At 43.8% G+C, this 16197-nt stretch overlaps 1 protein-coding gene across 2 annotated transcripts; it reads left to right on the plus strand.

Annotated features, from left to right (window-relative positions):
- Positions 1 to 837: 837 nt before the first annotated feature.
- On the plus strand, positions 838 to 13003 carry REEP2 (receptor accessory protein 2). 2 transcript variants are annotated; one of them, XM_074155718.1, is made up of 8 exons: positions 838 to 925; positions 1178 to 1250; positions 7862 to 7938; positions 9241 to 9361; positions 9927 to 10040; positions 10405 to 10552; positions 10878 to 11017; positions 12929 to 13003. In XM_074155718.1, the coding sequence occupies exons 1-8, from the start codon at positions 894 to 896 to the stop codon at positions 13001 to 13003; spliced, it is 780 nt and encodes a 259-aa protein (XP_074011819.1). In that variant the 5' UTR covers positions 838 to 893. The 2 variants fall into 2 exon arrangements, with proteins under 2 accessions (XP_074011819.1, XP_074011820.1); XM_074155719.1 differs by having other exon boundaries at positions 10411 to 10552.
- The last annotated feature ends 3194 nt before the right edge of the window (positions 13004 to 16197 follow it).

A 16197-nucleotide genomic window follows, 5' to 3' on the forward strand; every position in this document is an offset into this window, starting at 1 on the left:
CTTTGTTTTTGCGCTGATTCTTTCTTTGGCCTCTTTCCTTTTCATAAAGGCTATCTGGCAAGTAATGAGACCGCTACAGTGCCTTCCTCCAGCGTGGGTTTTTTTTTTTTGGTTAGCTGAAGAACCACAATAGTTGTAGCAAATTAAAAACGGTTTATGTAACGATCATCTTGCTGGGGCTCAGAGATCTGTGTACGGGCCCCGATCAACTCCTGACCAACGGGGGAGGCCAAAGGGGCCACTGATCGCCTCCGGCGTCGGCTGGGGAGGACTCTGCGAGCAGCGCTGCCGGCCCAGCCGGCACCTGCAGCCTCCAGCGCTCGCCTTCCCCCCCCAGCCCTGCCCGCGGAGCTGATCGTTCCTTGGCCTCTCAGATGAAGTTTCTAAGCATAAGAGCACTGGGCAACAACTGGATTATCCTGGAAACTACAGCAGCAGCCTCATCCCTCTGCTGTGAAACCCCGCGCTGTGTCAGCGCCTCCGCTCTGCGTCCGGTTTGGGGTGGAACTGGGGCTCGAGGGACTTGGAAACGCTTCTGAACGGAATCTGTTTGTTTGCAGCGTTCCATCGCTGTTGCCTTGGCCTCTCCGGGGTCGGTGGCTCCTGCCGCGCTCTGCCGCCCGCCGGGCAGCCCTTTCCCTCCTCCCAGTCTCTCCCGCCATGGCGCAGGTTGCTCCTCTGCCATCTTCCCGGCAGGTCCCGCTGTCCCCGGCTCCCACCGTTCCCCCGGGACCCGGCGGGGGCTGCGCGAGGCGGGGCGCGCCTTCCCCCCCCCCCCCCCGCTCCGCCGCGGCGGCTCCTCCCTCCCGGCGCCCGGGCGGGGCTGCGCCTGCTGCAGGGACCCGCCCTGGACGAGCCGCCGGCAGCCCCGGGAGCCGCCGCCCGGCGCCGCCATGGTCTCCTGGATCATCTCCCGCCTGGTGGTGTGAGTGCGGGGGGGGTGCGCGGGGCGCCCCCGGAGACGCGGCCGCCGCCCGCAGCGGGACCCCGCAACCCGGGGGGGGGGGGGGGCGGGGGGTGCTGCGGGGCGGGGGCGGCCTCGCGAGCGGCCGCGGCCGCGTCCCGGCGGGTCGGCGCAGGCCGCCGCGGCCCGCGGGGGGTCCCAGCCCCGCCCAGGGCGGCCCCGGGGGACCGGCGTCCCGCGGGGACGGCGCTGAGGGGTCTGTCCTTCCCGCAGGCTGATCTTCGGCACCCTCTACCCCGCGTACTCCTCCTACAAGGCCGTGAAGACGAAAAACGTGAAGGAATACGTGAGTCGGGGTTGGCCGTGGCGGCCCGGTCCGAGGCCGGGCGAGGGTCTCCGGGGGGGCTCGGGGGTGCCGGAGAGGGCGGGCGCTCACCCGAGGGGGGGGCTTCAAGCCGCGAACGTGGGATGGTTCTTCTCCAGAGATGCTGAGGGAGGAAGGGACAGCAGGGTAAAACACTGCAGTGTGTCTTGGATGCATCCTTCGCTGCATCTTTCAGTGCATCTGAAAGTCCGGGACAAGTCCTTTCCTCTAACGTTATCCTTACTCTGGGTCTTTTTACTGCTTTTTCAGTGATACTTTTGTTTTCTTTCCAAAACGCTGAATGATTTTGCTTGGTTTGTGTCTTCCTGTCAACGTGACTTGCAATCAGTGTTTTCTGTTGGTCAGGATTTCACCCTCCTTCCTTTCTGGAATCGTTTCCCCTTCTCTGTCTATACCATTGTTACAGTTACCGTATTTAAAATACTAAATGTTTCTTAGTGATGTGTCATCTTCTTACAGAAGGGGTGTTCTGAGTTGATCAGTGGAGACAAGCTATTTGGCTTATGGGTGGGATGAATTTCCATTATCTAGAGCAAGGAATAACCTGATGGAGAAGAGAGGTAACATGGGTGAATATAGGGTATAATTTGTCACTATCGCTTTGTGGTGCAGTCGGAGACTCTTCGTCCAGCTGGCTTTGTTTGCTCCTTACAAAATGACACATCAACAATAAATATTGCAGGATATAGTCCTTTTTTGTGTCATGATGCTTCAGCCCTCTAGAGTTGCCTAGACCTTTCTGTGTGTTGGCCTGAAATTCAGCCCGCTGGGTTTTGAAGGAGATGCCAGCTGAGGTGAGAGTCTCACTCATAGTGGGCAGCTTTACAAACCTCAACATCTGGCATAGGTGTTCTGGGTTTTGTTTTGGGGTGATTTCTTTTTTTTGTAAATACCGGTCTCAGTGGAGAAGTCAAAATGTGAATGTTCAGGAGGCAGCGATAACTAATACAGTGTTTTGAGTGAGTATTAGAGTTACGGTCAGAAATACGATGAGCCTTACTAAACTTTGAACTTTATTAGTAATAACATTAGAAACTGAAAAGAAAGCATGAAAGAAACTATCTGAGTAATCTGATGATCCTGTGACTTCATAGTTATCCTTGAAGTTAGATTCAAAGTAGTATCGTGTTACTGTTGTCTTCTCTGGCCTTCCTCTCCTCTTTCCTTCCAGTTGCCTGTGACTTTCATTTGTTGCATGAAATGCGTGGCTCTCTGTCATGGAATGATTGTGTTCCAGTTACAGAATCTGTGTTAACTTTAAGACAGACTCAGATTTCTGAGTTTTAAATTGAAGCTTTGTGGGAAGGGACCTGGGGGTCCTGGTGGACAAACAGCTCAATATGAGCGAACATTGTGCTGCTCGGCCATGAAAGCCGACAGGGTGCTGGGCTACATCAACCAGGGCATCACCAGCAGAGATAAAGAGTCATTATCCCACTCTGCTCGGCGCTTGTCAGGCCTCGCCTGGAATACGGTGTTCAGTTTTGGTCCCCGCTGCACAAAAAAAAGATGTGATCGGGCTGGAGAGGGTCCAGAGAAGGGCCATAAATATGATCCAAGGAGGGGGAAGCCTGCCACGTGAGGAAAGGCTAACCGTATGGGTTGGTTTGGCCTTGAGAAAAGAAGGCTCAGCGGAGACTTTACCACCATGTTCCAGTACGTAAAGGGTGGGTACAAAGAAGACGGAGACTCCCTCTTTACAAGGTGTCGCATGGAAAAGCCAAGGGGTAATGGGTACAAGTTACTCCTGGGGAGACTCTGAATGGACACAAGAGGAAAATTTTTCACAATGAGGACAATCAGCTCTCGGAATAATCTCCCCAGGGAAGCAGTGGATTCCCCATCATTGGACACTTCTAAGATCCAGCTGGACAGGGCGCTGGGCCATCTCATCCAGACCAGGCTTTTGACAAGAAAGGTTGGACCAGATGATCCTTGAGGTCCCTTCCAACCTGGTATTCTGTGATTGTTTTGTTGAGAACTTGAGGGGGGAAAAAAAAAACAACCTCATTTTTTTTAAAACAGTCTATAGTATGCTTGTTCTGGAGCTCAAAGACTCAGTAAATATGGAGCCTTTGAATTTGTAGGCATTCTTTACAGTAAAAGCCTGCTTGCTATCTGTGGGTAGGTTAGTGGTTGAGGTGCATAAATGCTGTGTTTCCTTGCAGAATGTAAACATTGTATTGATCTGATTTTCTTTTGGTAGATGTTACCTAAATTGCTGTAAGACTTCCTTAATCTGATGGTGAGAAAGAAATGAGATACAGTACTTGAGTATCATAAAGTCGTCTTAACAATAATGTCAACCAATCACCTGGTTGTAAGCCCCACTAGGGCTGATGTGGAAAAGTATGGAATTAATTTTTGGGTTTTGTGTAATGCTTCATTGATATAGTTGTCTTGAAATAGATAGTTCTGGGTTGCTGCAGCAGAAAATTTTCTCTTGTTTTTGATTTTAATAGAAATGCTGGACTTGGTTCAAGAAAATGTATTTGAATTGCTAAAACTGATAATATATGTAGGTTATTTCTCCTTGAGAGGACTACATCAGAAATAAGCGTTTAGATGTTGGACTGCTGTCTGTCTAATTCACTTATCTTTGGGGGACTTCTTCCTTCTCAACATAAGTGAGAAAAAACAATTTTGTTAAACATGGGAAAGGGAGCCAGTATCTGTTCGTACTGTTCTTCATGTGAAAAGTCAGTGGGAACCTTGCTGCACACTTTCAAACTGCACGCTGTGTCTGTGTGCTACCACTTGCTCATAGTGCTTAAGAACCAACATTGGTGGGGGAGAAAGATCTTACGGGTGTATCTGTGCTAGAGAGTCTGGTGTATTGAAGATTGACTTGACGCAGATCAAGCTGCCGCAAGCAGTCTGTCACTGGCACCAGACAACAGTGCAAACTTATTCTTCTCCCCCACCATATAAATTTATGGTAAGTCCTTGAGCAGCTGTGACAAACTGCTTCTAGTAGCTCAGACTGTTTTAAAAGTAATTTCTTTTTACGTGTCATCTTCAGCGTTGGTCATATCTACATTCCAGTTATGCTTTCGCATTTTCTAAATTTATTTAGGTTCTCGGTGCAGGCTGGGGAGACTACATATATGTAGCTAGCTGAAGCTGGTGGTCATCAGCTTGAGCAGCAAAGACCTGACTCCTTTTTAATTGACTTTAAAAAATACATAGCCTGGTTTGGCCCTCTGTTTTTGAAGGTGTTTGTACTCTGGGGGTTACAAACATCATAAGAAAAAAAAAATAGTCATTCTTCCCCTCTGCTTTCTGTTCCTCTAGTTTCTGGTTGTCTGCACTACAGGAACTTCTAGACCTAGACTAGTTTATTTAAGAGCTCTATTTTCTTTTTGTCTTTTGGCTGTAGAACGTAGGCTAAAGGGTGGCAGGAGGAGACAGAGGGCAAGAGAGCTGTGTCCAGAATCGAAGATGTGAATACGCAGTTTATTTAGACAGTTAACAAAGCAACGTTTTCTATTCTTCCTTCTAATACTCCGAGCATTCTGTTAGCAGAACGAAAAAGTGTAATGAGCACCGAGCTTATGGTTGCATCAGGCTGTCTACCGCTCCTGAGTGGCATGAGCTAATTTATCTAGTCACAAGTTTTCACTACGAAAGAGCAGATGCTGTAAGTTCATTACTTTACACTTAATGACATTTAGCAACAAAATACCAGCTGGAGATCAATCAGTATAGAATCCTTTCTGAATTCTTTAATCAACTCATACCTAATCACCTGGATAGAAAAGTATCTTCTTCACGTTTTGTCATCTTATTATTCGCAACCTTTTCCAGATCTTTCATGAAGATGAGCAGCACAGATCTCAACACTGATTCCTGTGGGATTCCACTGGTAACTTTCCTTGTTGTGCAAAATGGCCATTTATTTTTATCCTTTGTTTCCTCTCTTTTAACCAATTGTTAATCCTGGAGAGTCCCTTCCTTTTTATCCTTGACAATTTAGTTTCTTTGAGTGTTTATTTAGGCCTGTTGGAAACTTTGTAGAAACTCCATACACCCTGCCTGTGAGGGAAGTGCGATAGCAAGAGCTTATGGAAACCTTCTAAGAGCTCTGCTACGTTTGTGAGAGAGTATTTTTCTGAAAAAAAACCAAACCCATATTCCTCATTATGTTATAAATATCTATGTGTCTGCTAATTGCTTTTATTATTATTGCCTTCATTTTCCTAATACTGAAGTAAGACTTACTGGTATGTAGCTTCTCTGAAATCTCTTGCCCATTGGGATCCCTGTTTGCCACCTTTGATTTGTCATTATTTGCACACTTTTTCATACAAGAGCTGGTCTATGTTGCTACATGGAAGAGTTAACCACTCGTTTTGTAGAGTTCCTTTAGAAGTGAAGTGAATGACACTGGGTCCTAGTCCTGTCCCAACTGATGATACAAGGGAAAAAAAAGCAGGAGTGCCATAAAATACAAGTTTTACTACTTCCTGTTGAGAAAAAGTTTCATAATAAAGTGAAAGTAATTTGGGCTACTAACCACTATCTTCAAAATCATCCACTGTGTTAGAGTTGGAGGCAGCATAATTTTGATGGGGTTTTTTTAGAAAGTTTTGGAGGGTCTTCCGTGAACAGATCACCAAATTTTCCAACACAGGCAAGTTTGGGGAAACATCTGTTTTTATAACTTCATTTGCTGTAGCAAAGACTGTCACTAAACTGTCCATGTAATTTTAATATATGGATTAATGTGTGGATTTAATACGTGGAATTTCCTTGATTCAGTTTAGTTCTCCTTTCCCATTCTAGATGACACTAAGAGTGTTGAGTTGTTTTTAGCAAAGATGACCTCTTCTTTCTATTTATCTGCTACATACATTTATTTTTACTTCTTAACAGCATAGAAAACTGGCAATTTCCTTTCTTAAAGGCCTTTTCAAACCGAAACAATTCTATGACTCTTCTGCTATTGGAAATTTTTGGGTAGCAGTTTTTTTCATTCAGCTGATTGCTCTTTAAGAATAATGAGCCTGTAGGTGAGAGAGAGAGTGTGTGTGTGTGTGTGTGTTAGGGGGGAAATTTTATGTTTGCTTTGGAAGTAATACTGCTGCAGAGAACGATGTGAGGAAGTAGGGAGACAGACGATAGGCATACGGATGTGCCAGCAGGAAAGCTGGTTAGTATTCGAGGGTAACCTCCTGCAAGCTCAGGAGCCAATGCATCCTGACAAAGAGGACATCGGGCCAAAATACCAGGAGGCCTCCATGGATGAACAAGGAGCTCCTAAACAATCTCAAACAGGAGAAGAACGCTTACAGAGAGTGTCAGCAAAGACAAGTAGCCTGATAGGAATATAGAAAAATTGTCCAAGCAGCTAGGGATCAGGTTAGGAAAGCTAAAGCCCAGATAGAGTTAAATCTGGCCAGGGATGTCAAGGGCAACAAGAAAAGCTTCTACAGGTATGTCAGTGATAGAAGGAAGACTATGGAAAATGTGGGCCCACTCAGGAAGGAAACAGAAGACCTGGTCACCCAGGGCATGGAGAAGGCTGAGGTACTCGACTTTTTTGCCTCAGTCTTCACTGACAAGTGTTCCAGCCATGCTGCCCAGGTCACAGAAGGCCTTCCAGTCCTTAAAGGGGGCCTACAAGAAAGCTGGGGAGGGACTTTTTATAAGGGCATGTAGTGATAGGATGCGGGGTAATGGCTTCAAACTGGAAGAGGGGAGATCTAGATTAGGTATCAGGAAGAAATTTTTCACTCTGAGGGTGGTGAGACCCTGGTTCACGTTGCCCAGAGAAGCTGTGGCTGCCCCATCCCTGGAGGGGTTCAAGGCCAGGTTGGAGGGGGCTTGGAGCAACCTGGTCTGGTGGGAGGTGTCCCTGCCCAGGGCAGGGGGTGGCACCGGGTGGGCTTTAAGGTCCCTTCCAACCCAAACCGTTCCATGATAATAGCATAAAGTACACTTTGTAAACTATACTCAGGACCTTAAACAAGAAGATAAGGTTGATGTGACATGTTCTCTGCTTTCTTACCTCTTACTGAGCCTTTATTTAAAAAGAAAAGAGAAACGCTCATGTAATTTCTGGGAGTAATGATTAAGGCAAAGAATGCTTATTAATGAGTTGGATGAAAATACTGTATCATCTGATTTGGGGTTTTTTTCTTCCCAAGAAAAAAGTTATATCAAGAAAATAGAGGGCTACGGTTGAGACTAAACTTTTGCATGTGGGTGCATATATATTTATTATGATAATAATAATAATATACAAAAGACTATAACTTCTTAAAGCGAACTGCTTACTCATTTTACATAGCTTATTTGGGACTTTAACACTGCTGCATCATGATATTGCTACAGGGCAAGCGTTCATCACTGTATCTGTATGCATTTATCTGTTTAGAGCACATTAATCCTACATGTTTTCCCAAACTATAATGTACCATTTGGTATGTGACCCTCTCCATTACTGATTATATATGCCTTCTTGTTGAATTCATCTTCATGGGTGGAGATGATGAGTCATTTTTACTGAGAAGAAATTTCACTTTTTCTGAGTTCTGATGGATGTTGATTGAGCAACTGCTCTTTTGCAGGTGAAGTGGATGATGTACTGGATTGTGTTTGCCTTTTTCACCACTGCAGAAACACTCACAGACATTGTTCTTTCTTGGTGAGTTCCTTGGTGGCATGGTTTGGGGGTTTTTTTGGTTGGTTTTTTTTTTATTAAGTAACAGAGAATTAGTGTTAGGATGCCAAGAATAAACTGTCTCTGCTTTAGGAGTTTTCAGTCCCTGTGAAGAGTCTGCAGATTTGTAGGTATTGTGAGTAGTAGCTGTTGTCTTAGCTGTTTCGTCTCCTATACTTACGAACAGTTAGGTATCTGCAAGGGGATCTTCATTCATTCATAACATGAAATATTTTTGAGAAGCTGTAATGTGAACTGATAAAAGTTATAAAAGTTTGAGAAATGGTTCAAAAAAAAAAAAAGATGGTAGAAGGAAGGGACCTGTCCAGGAAGCAGCTTCTTAATCCTTTCAGTGCTGTGTGTCATGCTTGGCAATATGGAGGCCTCCAAAAATGACAAGTCATCATTACATGTCTTCAACTGAACCTTTGGGACAGGCTGTCTTCAGTTTCTTCATAGTGTTTGAGCTTTGCATACACCTCTGAAAGAATACCAGTCAAGAGTTGCATGTTTTAAAGAAACATGAAATGGCTACATGTGCCTTACAGAAGTGCTCGGCAGCTTTGCATAAACTTTGAAAAGCAGATAAAGATCTAAAAAGTACTGGTAAGTAAGTCTGTGTACCTACAATGGACTGCTGAAAACAGAAATCTCTTACTACTAATAGAGATGGTAGAAAGTTTGCATTCACTTGTTTTGGTCTTGGCTGCTGTGTCTTCCCAGAGACTTTATTGGGTAGAGGGTTAGCGATGAAAGCTTACATGCTGTGTCCTCTTTTTCATTTACACTGACCCTCCTTTTGTGCCTCACCGGAGGAGTACCTACTGGAAGTTTCAGAAACTGAGCCATCAGCCTTAGCAGGAACTTGAGATTTATTGAGATACGTAGTTGAAAACTTTGGATAATGAGAAGGAAACTAATGTAATATTAACATCCAGTGGATACTGTCTGAAAAAAACTTCAGAATGATGAGAGTAGCTATCAGATTGTAATTTGGTGTGTTTGCAGGGCTGAGAGATGCCCTGTTTATGGAGTTTTCATGGCTATGGATGAAAGACTAAATGAGACTCAAAGAAGGTATGTCCTAGGATTCCAAAGAGGGTTCTGCTGTTCTGACCTGATATATCGATTCTTTTGTTTCTGAGCCGTTGTCTTGCCTTTGCTCTTTCTGCCTATGCTGCTCTCTACCAGTTATCTCCATCTGTCTCTGTGCAGATCTTGATTCCAGTTCTCCATCATTCTCTCTCTCCCCCTCTGTTTTTTTTTTTCCTTCCCTCTTTCTCTCAGGTTTCCCTTTTATTTCGAGCTGAAAATTGCATTTGTGATTTGGCTGCTCTCCCCTTACACCAAGGGCTCCAGTGTCCTCTACAGGAAGTTTGTGCACCCAACGCTCTCCAATAAGGAGAAGGTACTTACTTGTTGTTAGAAGATACTGACCTTTCTAGGAGCTGAGTGGCTTCTGATACGTTTATGCCACAATAAAAACTGAAATGCGTGAATCATGCTTGTGCTGGCATTCGTGGATGTAGAACGATCCTGTCTCTGACAACAATGTCATGCTGCAGCTCACTGACAATTGTAATGTAGCCCGTAGTTTGCCTAGTGCTTAGAGAGCATGTTTGGCTAACCCAGTGTCATGAGCCCTTGCAGTGACTGTCAGTAGTTAATCTCTTTGACTCATGATAGGAGCAGCATGTTCTGTGGCCATGCTGTTATTTTCACATTGTCAGCGTAAGCAACTACTTTGTTTCAGTTGTCACAATTTGGAGATAGCATACTTTAAGTAAAAGTTGCGTTTGCAAGCTTTCTGTAAGCAGCAGAGAAGCTGCAGTTACATGGTCAGCGACAGCTGATGGGGGTAGCCTGGAAAAAGGCGTCCAGGTGAGCTTTGGGTTTGTAAGGGTAATGGTGGGGAGACTTTGGTCATGTTTGTAACGAGGAACTAAATGCCATGTTCCACATTGCCTTCCTAGGAAATTGATGAATACATTACTCAGGCTCGTGACAAGAGCTATGAAACCATGATGCGAGTTGGCAAGAGAGGGTTAAACCTTGCTGCCAATGCAGCAGTTACCGCAGCTGCAAAGGTAATGCAACACCTTCTGTAACATTCAGGAATTCCCCAGTGGTTTAGTTTTGTGTGCCAGCAATTAGTGCTATGGGTCTGTTAGGGATGCTGGTGCTTGTTGGTACCAATCCACTTTTCCTTTCCTCCAGTTTGCCTTGCCGTTAATCCCATCCTTTGGCTTATGAAAAGTGGAGGGAGAGTGGAATGGATTTTACTTTAACCTCTTCCCCGTTGGTCTTGGGAGCATACTTTTCTTTTTTCTTCTCTGTTTTTTTTCTGGAGTACCCTAGTAGGGAATAGAGCCATTTTCTTTTCTTCTGACTGATCCCGTCTGCGATGATCTTGGTGAAGTGCCCTTGGCCCTAATTATTATGTCCTCTTAGGGCCAGGGAGTTTTGTCTGAGAAGCTGCGAAGTTTCAGCATGCAGGATCTCACTCTGATTCGGGATGAAGATACTGTGCATATGCGAAGCCATGAGCCACAACTGCACCCCTCTGGTGGGAGTCTTCTTGAAACCATTGAGGATTCAGGTACAGAACACCCCTGCTGGGCCATTGCATGAGGCCTTCTGTGGTGTGCCAGGAAGGGGGAGTAGGGGTTCCCTGAACTTTCCATGCGTTTGGTCTCAGAAGGACTACACAATTCTAAATTATCTGGGAGAAGTTGCATTGCCTTGCCTAGTCCCTTCCCATATATTAACACATCTCTGTACTTTTTGGATTATCCTTCTTAAGGATTGTGGACATCTCCCTTTCATGTGGTCGTTCAGGATGGGCCATTTTAGACTTGATGTGATTTTCAAAAGCGTTTGCTAAAACTTTCTCTCTTACTCCTTAGCTTCGTGTTACTCCTCAGGAGAGGAGAGCAGTGTGGCACAGAGGTCTAATGGAACCCCATCGGAAACTAGAACAGACCCATCAGATGAAGATGCAGGAGACAAACTTCCTAAACGTACACAGAGTCTCAAAACTCCTAAAAAGATGATGAAAACTGAGGTGAGCTGGTGTGTAAATTATTTCTAGCACCCACACTGATTTGTGAGCTTTGTTGGAAGGCTCTGGCTTCATAGCCTCAGTGCATTTAAAAGGTGTTTATATAAACTTTGTTGGACTAAGTCTTTGCTGATTGAGTCCTACATCAGAGGACTTGCTGTCTACTTGCTATACTAGTCTCTAGCTTTTATATTTTTATCATGCCTGAAAGCCTCTGTCATAAGCCGGGACCCAGCTTTGCTTTCATTCAGGTTATGTGTTGAAGGGTGGGGCGTTAGATATTTTTTGACATGTTTTGTTGACTACATCCTCTCTCCTGTCTGTTGCGATCTGAATATATAATACTACTGTGACCTTTATACCTGGGACAGTCACTTTCTCCTCATCTAAAATGCAGTGGTTCTGTACCCTCTTAGGCCTCCTGGACTTCTGCATATTAGAAATGGGGAAAATGCAATTTCCCCCTCCACACCATTCCCCATCCCCCCTGCTCCCTCCCACCTCAGAGTTTTGGGCAATTAGTTGTTGTTGAGCTATCCCCTCCATATGATCATGTGATGATCCAAGATATTTACAGCCATTCAGAGGGGACATGAGTTGCCTGTGTTATTATTATTAAAACAAACGATACACAAAAATAAATGCAGTTGTGTCCAAGAACCATTTTAGCTTAACAGTCTTTTTTTTTCAGCTCTTTGTGTGTTTTGTAGAATATGCTTTTTGAGGTGCTGCTTTCCAGGTTTTGACTCTTACTCAAACATTTGTTGTGGTTTGGTTTATACATGATAAAAGTCTTCTCCCTTTTTGTGAAGTTGGGGTCCCATTTGCTTGATTCAGCTCTGACTCCTAACTTTATTTTTTATTTTTATTTTAGATAAAGAGTTGAGCTTTTCAGGCTAAATATTAAATATTTTGGAGGAAAGTAATTGCTTAAAGCATCATTTTAAGTCTTACTGTTAACCTTGATTTTACAGTGTACAAGGACACCTTTGTGTGTGACTAAGTACTCTTTGTACCAGAATCACAGAGCAGTTGAGCTTGGGGGGGACCCGTGGAGATCACCTGGTCCAACCCTGCTGCTCAGTCTCCGAGGATGGACATGTATGCCTGAAGATGCATTTAAAATCAGCCTGGATCTTTTTTAAGTTCCCAAGGCTTACTTCTGAGTTGACACCTCTGCTTTCTTCTCTAGCATATTAGGCAGGAGCAAGGAAACGAGAGGAACAAAATTTGATTCCAAACTTCCTAGCGGGGAATTTTTAAAGTAAAATTGTGAATAGACAGTAATGAATGTTGATTGTGAATACAGAAATTCCAATAAAGCCCTTTGCAGGCATATTAGTTTTTATGCTCAGTCTGCTTGGGTCTTTGGTTTAGGTGTAGGAATTGTAGGAGGACTTTGACTGAGATCTCCAAAGTTGCCTGGAAGGGCTGAACACGTTGTGGATCATGAATGCACTCTTTTTGCCAATATCTAGAATGAAAGACACTGGGTGAAGTGTGCAAACTAGTTCAAAATGTTTCTGCATCTTTCAGAGAACAGGATTTGGAATGGCAGTCAAGAAGCAGAAAAGTTACCTCCGTGAAGTGTTATGTGAATGTTACCAGCTAGAAATATTGCTATGTCTAATCTTTTGTTGAGACAGCTGACTTCAGTTTTATTATCACATTTGTCCTGTTTTAGAATGTCTTCCTCTCCTGGTTGCCGTTTGGTGGATATGCTCAGAGTAATTTGTTTATTAACCACGAACAAATTGAATGGTTAAACAGCCTTTTGAAAAAAAGGGATGACGTGAATAGGGTCATTGTGTTGTAGTTGCTTTGTCCTGTTTTCAGTCAGCATTCTTACGTATTTCTGTTAGACATTTAGGTGTTAAACCACCCTAAGATGCCTCTTTTTTTCTTTCTCCTCAGCTTCCAGTGAGAAGTGTGAAAGCCCGCCCTAAGAAGAAAGCTGCAGGCTCTCTTGCTTCTGGCGAGTCATCCTAAGGAGACCTCCCCTTCCCCAGCAACTGTCTCTGTCCCGGGATTTGCCTGTCGCTTTTGAGGGGAAACTCCCCAAAGGAAGGGAGCTGAGATTCATGTACATAACAGATACTGCTTTGTAGAGCTCATTCCAAGGCAAGGGGGAGGCTGGGATTCAGAAAGCGGAGTAGAGGATGCACATCCTCAGGAATTTTCTCCTTTTCATCTCTCTGTTGGAGGGAATGCTGATATGTCTGTACATACCCTGTTGCTTTGGAATTCCCACTGTATAACCCTAGTTGGAGAGAATCTTTGCTGGAAGAACTGACTAGGGTTAAAGACATCCATTGCACAGAAGCTGGAAAAACATTAGACACCAGAGTCCCACAGGGGTGGGTGGCTCCCTAAAATGTCTTATCTTGCTCTGGGTATTCTTCTGCAGCTGTGAGTTGTTCAGAAGTGCCCACCGTGATTCATCCTCCTTAAGAAAGGACCGTACCTGTCACGTCTATCCCTTTTGAGAAGGTGACTGAAATGATATATGCTGAGTGCTTTTGAACGTAAAGGACTAGCTTATGGGAGAAGCATACTAGATTCCCGTTACTAGCACTGGAAGATGAGGAGATAGGTTTGTTTTTTTTTTTTTTTTCAGGAAGGTGAAGGGAGGTAATTGAAAAACTGAGTACTGAAGAAAACGTGCTGTTATATGCACAGGTGATGAAGTAGCTGCGGGCATTTTTAAGAGTTAACTATTGAGAAGGAAAGTTGGGCATCCATAAGATTTTTTGGCACTTCTTGAAGTTGCTTGAATTTTATTTCAGGTTCTGTTATTCACTTTGATTCCTGTGAGAGCATCAGAGTGATGCGAGTCCCATGCAGTGGGAATAGCTGGCAGGGAGACTGTTGATTTGCCATTTAGTGGCTGAACTCCGTGTCATCCTGCTGCTTGTTACTACTGACAAATTCTTTCATTTTAGCAGATGACTGGGGAAAATCTGGCTCAATATAGTCTGTAGGAATACTAGAGAATTTCAGAAGCCCTTATTTCTCAGCTTTAGGAGATCAGATCCTCAGGGCACGAGAACTGATAAATAGCTGATGTATGAATTTCACTAATTCCAGGATTCCATTTATGGGGGATAAAAAGCAGAGAGTGGGGCACAATACTGTGATTAATGAGTCCTCTTGCTTTATCCTGCTGCAGCCCTTGCACAAATTTTCTGTCTGACCATGTGCCATGTTTATCAGTGTCCTGAAACTTGAGCAATATGTAACACTTGGGACAGAACTACATTGAATGTAGAATACGTATTGTGGGAGTGAAATTGCTACTGCAGAGAAAATTTGCATCATGCTAAGCCATACTGGATTCTAATCTGTTGAACATTGTTAAGGGGAGATCCCCTATACACTTGCCAACAGAGTCAATGGGAATTTATGAGATGAGTAGGGTTCCTGTCCCTGTAATGGGGGGAGCACCCATTATAGATCACCAACTAGTTTATCAAAGGAACCTGTCTCCTCTGTCCCTGCTGGAGACCATTCTTAGCTCTAGGTGCAGGCATTTGTGTTTGACCACGTCTTTTGCTGTCACATTTCTGAAATTACAGTGGATTCTTCAGAGAGCCCAATATTTTGCTACTGACAATGAATAGAAGCACTTCTGCAGGTGACATCCCACAAGTATTTCTGTCCTGCCCTTCAAAAGTTTGCAAAGTTGAAGGTTAGGACTGAACTTTTTCTTGTTTCCCTCTGTCTTGGTGGCAAATTGTTATGAATTGACTAGTTATTTTAGGAAACCAGTTAAGTTGGTTTTACTTTTATTTGTAGCTTTTAAAAATTGGAAGTCTTGATAGACCATGTCAGAAACTCACATCTTGTCAGAAATACTTATCCTAAATTATCGACAAGGCCTTATCCAGGAGCCTGCAGAAAATCCTTGATTTGGCTTTGAGTTTCACAGAAAAAAGACCCGGTATTTTGTTCTTTTTAGTTTGTCAGCAAATATTGTATAGGTGTCTCACTAGTACATGCAAAGACATGTCATGAAGCAGGAATTCTTTCTGTGTCCAAAGGAAATTCTTCTTTCCATATGAAGGATAAAAATCTGTACTGGTTATGTGGAAGATTCAGTTGTGAGGAATTGCTGTCCTAGATTTTACTGTGCTGAACAGGACAGAACCATTATTCCCTATATGCCACGTATTTCTATGACCACATTTCTGGATTATTTTTCTTTGGTAACTAAAAATTTCCATAGCAAATTATTTATGTAAGTCATTGTGAGGGACTTGGTTTGGAAGCCAAGGATTGATTAGTCTCCTTTTATGCTCATTGTCATGCCCTTTCCTTGTGCATGCATTGTGATAGTCTTGAATTACTCAGTTTTCATGCAATGACTTTCCAGAATGTTTTCTAGAATCAGTTCATTTGTAGTAACTCTTCCTGCTTTGAAGCCGACTCAGTTTGAAGAAGACTCAGTTTGGGCATTTGAATTTACCTTTGTCTTCCTGAGCTAGGTCCTGTGCTAAGTATCTTTTACTTAGCATCGATGCTTGATGTCATTAGTCTGTGGGTAAGTACAGGTCAGTCTGACTTTTGTTGTACAGGGGAATTAAGTGACTACTGGTTGTAAGAGAGAGTCTGGAGTAGAGTCAGGGACTATTACTGAGTGTGTGATATGAAGCTGGTGATGTCAAGCAGAAGAACTTATCCAGAGCAAGAACGATGTCTTAGCATGGACACTATTTTCTTCTTCAAGTACAAATGTGACTGCTAGATTGTGCTCTGCTTGATCAAAGCCTCTGCAGACCTGCAATCACCCACGTGACCTCTTAGTGAGTTTCTAGATATAGTTCTGCATTGGATGGCATGGTCTTGCATAGAAATTCTCTTGTTAATGAGAACGCTGAATGTGCTGTTTTGATAAAATGCTTTTATCGGCTGTTGTTCAGTGTTTTCAGCAGGAAATGCTGAAATGTAGTTTCTCTTCAGTATCATCTGTGAACCTCATTGTGCAATTAAGCAAATGGTTAAATCTTCACCAAGCAGTAGAACCCATTGTGTTCAGTGTTTATACCCCTTTCCTAATATGCTTGAGCACAGAGAGAAACACAGTGAGAGAAAATGATACTTGAAGTTGGGGGGAAGGGGGGTGTGGTACATGCATGTCATTTGTGTGCCTAAAATTATCCTAAAATACCTGTACCGTGAGATAC

Source organism: Numenius arquata, chromosome 11 (assembly GCF_964106895.1).
Source record: "Numenius arquata chromosome 11, bNumArq3.hap1.1, whole genome shotgun sequence".
Classification (NCBI taxonomy): Eukaryota; Metazoa; Chordata; class Aves; order Charadriiformes; family Scolopacidae; genus Numenius; species Numenius arquata.

Excerpts from the sequence above, each read along its gene's own strand:
- REEP2 (XM_074155718.1), top strand. The coding sequence starts at position 894 with ATGGTCTCCTGGATCATCTCCCGCCTGGTGGT. Across the intron at positions 926-1,177 it reads ATCATCTCCCGCCTGGTGGT|GCTGATCTTCGGCACCCTCT; the intron begins GTGAGTGCGGGG and ends TCCTTCCCGCAG. Across the intron at positions 10,041-10,404 it reads CAGTTACCGCAGCTGCAAAG|GGCCAGGGAGTTTTGTCTGA; the intron begins GTAATGCAACAC and ends ATGTCCTCTTAG.